Below are 9,714 nucleotides of genomic sequence, written 5' to 3' on the forward strand. Positions count from 1 at the left end.
CGATATCACTGCGTCACAATTGCTGATAAGGTGACTAATCACATCGAAGTCTAAACAAAACAAAATGAACTACTGCCTAAGCGGCCAAAATCCATTACTCTCAATTATGGCCATGTTTATTATGGATATGATTTTTGTCTGATTTTTCTCGTGTGTCAGACAACTCTTTATGCCGCCAGAGTGCAATGAACGCCACTTGGATTTTTGTTGCTATTCGTATTTGTTTTGTTTACGCGTATTCGCGAATTTTGGCCGTCTTATCAGTCGTTTTTGCCAAAATATAAATACAATTTAAAAGGCATAGCGCGTGGCCGTCGGTGTCGCGAAGGTAAATATCGTACACCTACGATATCTGATGTGAGAAAAGTATTAAAATAGATCAGGTAGATAAATAGGCATTTCTTGTTGTTTATTTTGGTCTGCTAGACTTTCACTAATTTGTTTAGGGCCAAGAAAACAAAGAGGACATATTTCTGGAAGGTTGAAGTGGCCTTTTTGTTCCCATTTCTTTAAAAATCTTATGACAAGTTAGACTTTGCTTTGTAATAACTAAGATAAGGTTCAGAATAAGGCGATCTTGCCTCATCTACATGTCAGATTTCATCATAAAGCCCAGCTGATAAGCTCAAATCGATATCAGATCAGTGATTGGCCAACGCCCTCCCCATAATGCAATTGCCAAGAACAATAAGGGTTGGGTTCGTTTGGAAATTTGTACAAGGAAGCTACTCGCAACTGACATTTTCACAATCCCTGCCGATGTAGTCACCGATATCGATAATATTTTCCAATTCGTTGCAATAACATGACTGATAAGCCGTTTTGTTCCTTCCAGAAGCTGTCCTGTCATCGACATGGTCTGAGGCCTCTTATCGTCCAACTGCACACGGGGCGTATGATTAATAAGATCCAAATAAACAAAAGAGAATGATACTGCTCGGGTCGCAGTGTCTGGAAGGGATGGAGAGAGAGAGAGAGAGCTGCAAGCACACACCTTCGAAAAGCAAACGACAACTTGACCTAAATTGGCGGCACGAAAACCCGGGGAGAGTGTCCGCGGAACAGAGAGGGAGTGGAGAGTGGAGCCAGTGACAGAGACAACTTTTACAAATCGCTGCATTTAAATAAACAAAACTACGAGGCGTGCTAATTTTTATGAATTTCATAACATGATTTTAATTTTAATAAGACGCAAAACGAAAAAGTCCAAACAGCCAAAGAGGCAAAGAGGCAAAGAAGCAGCCAACACTGCGTATGTATTACGTGAAAGCTCTCTGATGCGTTGCAACGTCGACTTTGGCGCTGGCAGCGACGCAACGCCTACGCTGGCGCAGTCACGCATGCGCGCCAAAAATAAACCCAAATCCCCATCCAAGTCGTAACACAAATGCACCTCCAGCTCCAGCTCTTCTAAGGCGCAAAAGAGTCTAAACACAAATCGGAGTGGGCAAGGCAAGGTAGCACCACCGAGTGGGGCCATATGGGGTGGGTGGTGGTGCAGAGTGCAGGGTGCGGGGAGTGGGGTGGTCTGCCGGTTTAGCTGCTGCTTCTCCTTCTCAAGCAAACGAAAATGAAAGCGAGAGACTCTTTTCGCTCTTGTGTGTATGTGTGTGTGTGTGTGTTTTATTGCCGTTTTTATTGGGTGCCTTGTTGTGACGTCACTGAGTGGTCGTATGATGGAGCCAAAATTCCTGAGGTTGAGGTGAAACGAGTTCTTGGAAATGGTAGTGCAGTAATTGCAGTGAAATTTAAGAATCATATTCATGTTAGTAATTTTTTAAATTTATTTAAATAAAATTAGAATTTAATATATGTACATTTCTTAGCTTATCAAATAAAATATAAAACTCCAAAGCCATTAAACAATACAAATAAAAACCCTATTCTTATCATCTAAAAATCTCAAAATAATCTCCCCTTATAATCATGCATGTTAGAGTTAAAAATCTTTATTTTTCCCCTAAATCCCCCCCTCATAGGCTTAACAAGAACTGCCAAGTGAACTGCCTTGCATCGAGAGTAAAAGTGATTGGGAAAAACTTTTGCTTTTTACCTGATCGGGTCGCTCTCTCGCACCTCTCCTCCTGCCGTGTCATTCTCGGGCTTTTCGGCTCTCTTTTGGCGCTCATCCACAGGTAGTTGCTGTTAAGTAAAGACAGCGCAGCAGCGGCGACGGCGACGTCGACTGCCACTTTTTGGGGCTTTTGTGGCGCGTAGCGGTTACTGCGTCTGTGTGTGTGTGTAAGAGTGTGTTTGTGTTACATGCGCGTTGGGGTTTGTGGACGGCGCGCTGCCGGCGTCGCTGCTTCTCATTTTCTTTGGCTCAGGCCGCTGCTTGTCGTTTTGTTGCTGCGCCAAAGACTTTTTCACTTTGCCGCGTTCGCATTTTGTCACAGTTACAATTTACCAATTGTAAGATACGGACGCACAGCTCCTCCACTCGAACGGGGAGTACTGCCAAGGCATAAGAAAAGGCAAAATTAAAAAGCTCGCTCCGCTCCGCTCCGCTCAGCTCAGCTCAGCTCGAATCGTCTCGTCTCGCTCTCGACGGGGGACCAGCGGCTAACGGTTCTTCAGGAGCTGGTCTGCTTCTAACACTCGCACACTCGCACACCGCAGCGTCGGCCCGTCTCGTATAAAATCTGTTGCATCATTTGCGGCACTTCAGTCGTTCGAACGCGTGCGGCCGGAGAAGTGCATTTCAAACAATAACAACAACTAACTGGCAACAAAAAATAAAAAAAATTAAAAAACAAATAATATCGAAATCGGGAAAGCACCAAACAACGGCACCAACAATGCAACCCGAACGGCTTAAGATGACAAAGTTACGGAATTTGTGAAATTCAAAAGAAAATAAACTACGAGTATCTGAAACATTTCCAAAGACCCACTTACCTCAGTGCAATGCTATAGGCATTAAAAAAAAAGAACAATCCAGAATTAAAAAAAAACTCTTTGAAAACTTTAAAAATTCCAAACGAACTCTGATTGAAAAGAAAAACCTCCAAAATTAACTCGCAAAAAGGCATCAAGATTTTACCCTCGTTCGCGCAACTAAAAATGCTGAACATGGAGTCGCCGCAGATGTACGCCGATGCCGTCCAGACATTGGCCCAGCTGGACCTCAAGAAGGAGCAGGCGCCGCTGCAGCAGGCTACCATCGGCCAGATCACCCTCACGGCGATGTCCACTGCCCAGCAGCAGCAACAGCAACAACAACAGCAACAGCAGCAGCAACAACAGCAGCAGCAGCAATCCCAGACCACGGATGCCAACAACAACACGTCGCAGGATGCAGCTCTCCTGGTGAAGCAGCACGCCATGCACCAGATGCAACAGGCTGCTACCCTGGGAAACGGAAATAACAACAACAATGGGAACAACAGCGTGAACAACCTGCTGCAGAAGCAGATGCTGCAACAGTACTCCACCCAGACGGATCTCGACGAGCTGACCACCCAGGAGATAACCCTGGACCTGCAGCACCTCATCGACGACCAGTTTCGGGACACAGAGACTCTGGGAATATTCAGCGACATGGTCACCAGTCCGGGTGGACTCTCGGCCACCCTGCCACCCAGTGGAATGGTCAGTGCGGCGGCCAAGGTCCTGCAACAGCAGACCCTTCGGAATCAGCACGGCTACGGGGGCAGAGGTGGGGGCGGGGCACTGGCATACATGCCACAGCCCGTGCACGCCACCTACAACAACTCCAGCGACGAGAACAGCTCCGTGGGATCCGATTCCAGCACAATCAAGGAGGAGCCCATCGACCCGGAGTACAGGCGGCACCTGCAGGAGGCGGCCAACCAGCAGGCGGCCTACATGGGCAACGGAGGTGGCCTCTACAACGGCTACTCCGGGGCGGGCAACGGCCTGGCCGGGAACGGGAATCCGCTGAACGGCAACACCACACCGAGCAGCAACGGAAGCAACGGCAGCAATGGCAGCAGCAACGGCAGCCAGTTCACCAATCTGACCACGGCCAATGTCCTGGCGCACCACAATCTGCCCCACTTGGCGGCAGCGGCGGGCGCCCAGCACCTGCTGAAGCAGCACAGCAAGCTGCAGCAGCACGCGGCCCAGCAGCACCAGCATAACCAGCAGCAGCAGCACCGGAAGCACAGCAACAAGCACGTGGACAAGGGCACCGAGGAGTACCGGAGGCGGCGCGAACGGAACAACATTGCGGTGAGGAAGAGCCGCGAGAAGGCAAAGGTGCGCTCGCGGGAGGTGGAGGAGCGGGTGAAGAGCCTGCTGAAGGAGAAGGACGCCCTGATCCGGCAGCTCAGCGAGATTTCCAACGAGCTGCAGCTCCACAAACAGATCTACATGCAACTGATGAACCACGCCAATCCCGAAGTGAGTCGGGTGTGCCGCAGCTTCCTCAACACCAACGAGCATGCGCTGTAGCACGGATCTGATAGAGTATCTGACGGATACCTGGGACGAGACGAGAGTGTGTGACTGCCTCTGTGTGAGAGTGTGTGAATGGACGAGTGTGTGCCTGGATTGTATGGATAGTGTGTGCTTGGGAAGAGACTCTTCTGTTAAATCAAAGATTCAAAATGCTGTGTGGGTAGCTCGTAAGATACATTATTTTCCTTCTACTTGTTCAACGCTATTCATCGCCTTCTACATCTTTTTAATTATACTATACTATACTCGGCCCCCTCTTGGGCATTCCTTTGTACATTTTCTACCAAAACTTCCCCTTGTTAACGCATTGTAGAGCATATTTTTGTACTTAATTTTTAATACGACTGTAACATATATTTCGCACATTTTTTATACATTTAATCTTAATCGTACACCTTATCATAAAGTTAAGCCAAAGAAAAATGTTAAAAATATTTATGTAAAAAAATCCAAGCAGGAACGTGGACAAAAAACGGAAGTTTATTTATACAAAAATGAAAAAAACAAATCAAATCAAATATTAAAATATGAGTAGTGTATGTAAATTGAAACTGTACATTTCTTGATCGGTGTGTTGCTTGCGCTATGCTTTATGCCACGCCCCCTTTGACCCCTGCCCTCTGCTTTAAGAAACACCACAATTAGCAAATCTTAGTCGTTAAGGCGATCGATCCCTTAGGAGACACCTCCCAGGAACCCAGGAACATGAAGTAACCGCTTTACCTGCGCCCCGCAATCCCAGAGATAGAGAGAGCGTAGAAGATATGAATGCTATTAATTGTAAGGCCAACGCAATGTTCTCATTTTAATTTATATATTCGTAAATTAAATATACACACAAACTACAAAGAAAACCTGTAAAGCAAATCTAAATAAATTAAATAAAATTTACAGCATAAATAGGAAGTGCCAGAAATTTATTTCATCCTAGCGATAGAGATGGGGATGTGGATCTATCTTAAAACTTGACAGACTGTCTTGCCTCTAAAAGTAATTCATCCTCTGATCAATAAACAAAGCTCTCTCCTGCTTTATGGCAGCTTCTGTGTACATTTTTCATTTTCACAAATTAGCCGCCAAAGTGCAATTAGCTCGCAGAACAATGTTCAGGGAGAGCTCTGCCAAAAGATGTCTAATAAAATGTCCGCCATATTCAGGAGGGCCACAAAGGGAGGAGGCACTTCTAGCCCCTGGGATAGAGAAAGGTAATATTTTTCATTCGAATCAAGACAAGGCGATGCATTTCGAGCTGCCAGCCAGCCAGCCTGCCAGCCGCGACAGCTGAGCCGCACGGGAGCCGCAAGTGGGTATGGTCTGGGGGCATGGTCTGGGGGCATGGGCTGTGGCAGGCCATGGCAGACCCCCAGACAATCGCATGGCGGCCGTGTTGACACAATTTGACAGTAAGACAAACCCGAAACGAAAAGCAAATTTATAAACGACAAAGCGAGAAAGAATTAATGCAACTCAAAAAACCGACAAATTAACGCGCCAGCGCCAGTGCCAGTGCCAGAGTGCCAGAGAAAGCCCAAATACGCGGAGATGAAGGGCATAAAACGGTCATGTGGCAGGAAAGGAAAGAAGGGGGGACGACGCACGGCCGACCTGGGCCAGATAATCACTTACAGACATTTTTTTGGGGTTTTTTGGGCTCGGGGTAAGCCCTTTTGGATACCCAAGGCGGTGGCTAAAACTTTCTTTCCATCCGTATCTCAGTATCTGTATCTGTACCTGCGAGTGCTGCTGCTGCGTGCGCCCGATTTGTCTAGCTGCTGCATTGTTGAGTACTTTGATTGATGAAAGCTAATTGCGCATGCACTTTGGAGGGCAGCCTGGCCGAAAGAAAAGTGAAATTGCCTTAGACTTGTGGGTGTCTCTTGGTAGCAGCCACTCTAACCGAAAACAAAAGGGGGAAACAACGAAAACATAAATTTAAAGCCAGACTTTGACAAGGGTTCTAAGCTGCTTACGGTGAAAGTTTATCCCCTGCCACATGCCACATGCATCCTCCCCCCCTAATCAAATGCCACATCGGATGCATTATGCTTTTGGCAAGCGGACAAAAATTGCCGCACAATTACTGCCAAACTAAGCGCCAAAGCCAACGCCAATCGCCATCGCCAGCGGCCACGGGGCGTATGAGTTATGAGCGGTGGCAGGGAAATAAATTCGCAAAAACTGCAACAAGCAGATGGGCGGCAGCGTACAATTTGGCCATTTTTCTTCACCTGTCTCACCTGGGCGATGGGCTGATATACGTTTTAATTACCCAAATGAGGGAAAAATTTATTGCTCAATCGCAGCTTAATCAAAATATTGTACCATATCGATCACTATCACTCTTCGGCTTCCAAAGTGTATCGATCCAAGTCGTCATCCAATCCATCTTTCACACTCCAGCTCCACAGCTCTTCATCTCCTTTTTCAGCCGTTTTTTGAGCTTTTTTTTAGCCACAGTGACTATAAAAACCATAACGGAAAAAAGTGGGTTACTTCATTTTTATTTTCAGAGCGAGTAAGAGAGAGACAGCTACCATTTACATCCATCTATCTATCTATCTTTATTTCTTTTTCTTTTTAGCACAGATTGAGTAATAGTTAGTTGTAGTTGTTGTTGCTGCTGTTGCTGTTGCTGCCCCTGCTTGGCTTATATCTTAAAGCCGAGCTCCGTTCCCTCTCTTTTGTGTTGTGGATTTCGCCTGGCAACGACGATCGTGTGGCCAAGACTCGGAGCGGTTTCACTTTCTATGCCGACTGCGACTGCGACTGCGACTGACTTTTGCTATCTAATACAGAGGCAGCAACAACAATGCCCCATCCAGCAACAGCTCACCTCTTTTCCTTTGCGCTTTGTTGTTTTCTTTCCACAATACATCGACTATTTTCTTTTCGTCGAAGCCGGAGCTGGAGACGCCATGTTCAGTCCCCAGTCCCCAAGACCCAGGCTCCAAGCCGAGATTCAGCTTCACTCTTCAGCTCTTGCATCTGTATCTGTTGTACCTGTATCTGTATCTGTATCTGAGTGTGGGTCTTATGTAATAACGATGACTGCTATACTGTTGTATTATTTCTTCTTTTTTTTTTTTTTTTTAAAGATGCCTTTTCTTTTGTTGTGCTGTCTGTGTACTGGCTGATGACCAAGTTAAGATATTATGTTCGTTATGTTGCGCTTATTAACGTGGCCCACAAAAATTGTTTAGCGTTTTGTTTTGCTTAAACGAATTTTCCGTTATAAATCAAGCGAGCCACGCAAAATAGAGACATTTGTCTGCCCCAGCTAGGTAGATGGTAAATAATCAAATAGATTGTCCAACCGAACTGACCCGAAAAACAGACAAAAGTTATACTCTACCTACCCCCTTTCTATCCAATATTTTCCTTACGCAACTTTTGTCGGAGTGGAAATGCAATAGATTTTTTTTTACCTTCTCTCCCCATTTGAAACAATTACAGAGTTTCGGGAGCCATTAAAGAAATGATATACGCATAATAATACTATCTAATATCTGGAGGGGAGTAACAGTTTCAGGATTTTTAATATCAAAGAATATTAGTCCTAAATAAACTAAAAGAAACTAATGAAAGCCAGAGACCAGAGACCAGAGACAAAATAAAACCAAATCTGAACCACTCACCCAAAGACCCATTGGCCTACTTTTCTTACAGACCCAACACCAACAACAATAAAAATATAAAGAAAATACAATAAAAAAATGCTAGAAAATAATCTCAACGCCAACACACGCACACTCTGCTAATCAACGAGTGTGTGTGTGTGCCTCCAAAAATTTACAAGGGGGCGCCCTTTTGAAAAAAAGAAAATGAAAAAGGCAACGACGTCTTCCAAAAAAGCTGCGCGCGCTTCTATTTTCAGCAGCGCGTTGGCGTCGTCGTCGTCGTCAGCGTCGACTGCGGCGTCTCTGCTGACTTTATCAATCTGGGCAGCGGGCGAGGGGGTGGTGCGTGGCCGTGGGGCAGGGTGGGGCTACTTATCTTAGGGCAAGACCCGAGTCCGCGTCCGCGTCCGCCTTCCTGCGCTGGGAAAGAGATGGCTGCAAAGGGCCAGACACTTGTTGCAAGCAGAGGCAGAGGCATTGGCGGCAGAACGCCAGCAACAACAACAAATTGACCCAATTTCCCGTTATTTTTTTCCTTCAGTGCACACACACACATGCAAACAAAAAACAATACAAACAAACCGAAATATGTGCCCTGAAGTCGTAAAGAACGAAAAAAAAAGAAATATATGTACTATATATGCTCCCTTAAAGCGATCCACCAACAACAAATTGGAATTGTTTGCTTTGCGGCATTGTTGAGTTGTTTGCAGGGGGGATAGCAGGGGGCAGGGGTGGCAGGGGGCATAAGAGGGTGTGCAGCAGCCCGACACCAGAATTCACTTTCAATTTTTGTTCGTGTGTGTTTCAGTTTCTTTTTTTTTTTTGTTTTTTTGGGCGCATTGAAAGAAATGTTCTATGCTCCAACAAAAATTTTCTTGACTTTGAGCAAAGTAGGTCAGCAGCTGTAAAATAGACTCCACCAGACTAGGGCTCCTCGGCCGATCTGCCGCACTGCCACCAGAGACCAGGCCCCCACTCCCCCAAAAAGGGCAATCAAATCGAGAAAGAAATGTTTGTGCATTGCGAGCGGAATGTCTGGATATCTGGGTATCTGCGATCTCTGACTCTGTTTAGACGGTGTATGTTTCTTTTGGGTGTACTCCTCCCTTCCGGCCATACCCCACCATCCACCCACCCGGACGACTGACTGTGAAGTAGGTCAGCACTTACCCGCCTCCAGCTCGACGATCCACGATCCTCGATCCACGAGAAGTTTTCATTATCATGCTTATGTGCTGCAGCCCGCCGCCAGAGTCTGGCCCGCCAAACAAACAGGCATTTAAGTTTTGTAACATCGGATGGTAATGGCGAAAAAGAATCGGTTCCTGGGCTTTTATGTCTAAACAATGCAATCCCAACTCCATAAAATGTGTCTTTTTCGGAAAGTCTGCCCGGAAGATAAAAAGAATTTCATGGGATATTGATGGATTAGCGGCAGAAATGGGTAACAATATGTTGAAAGTTTACAATAAACATTGTAGGGGGTAATGGGTAATGGGTACTGTTTATTTTGCAAAAGCATCTCTCTCTCTATATAGCAGCTATGGCATTTATGTTCTCACTTTCTTCGGGTACTGGGCTTAAAAATAGAACCAAAAAAAGCTGCAATAAAATCGACAAAAATGTGTGATTTTCTGCGTCGCATTTCTTCAGCGAGAAGCCAAATCTTCGC

At 45.9% G+C, this 9,714-nt stretch overlaps 1 protein-coding gene across 1 annotated transcript; it reads left to right on the forward strand.

The window, feature by feature from the left end:
* The first annotated feature begins 2,358 nt into the window (after positions 1–2,358).
* Positions 2,359–5,322, forward strand: LOC6496305 (CCAAT/enhancer-binding protein). Its single transcript, XM_001960621.4, has one exon. It carries the CDS (start codon positions 3,064–3,066, stop codon positions 4,414–4,416), a length of 1,353 nt encoding a protein of 450 aa, XP_001960657.1. The 5' UTR covers positions 2,359–3,063; the 3' UTR covers positions 4,417–5,322.
* The last annotated feature ends 4,392 nt before the right edge of the window (positions 5,323–9,714 follow it).

The sequence above is a fragment of the Drosophila ananassae genome, chromosome 3L, assembly GCF_017639315.1.
Source record: "Drosophila ananassae strain 14024-0371.13 chromosome 3L, ASM1763931v2, whole genome shotgun sequence".
Classification (NCBI taxonomy): domain Eukaryota; kingdom Metazoa; phylum Arthropoda; class Insecta; order Diptera; family Drosophilidae; genus Drosophila; species Drosophila ananassae.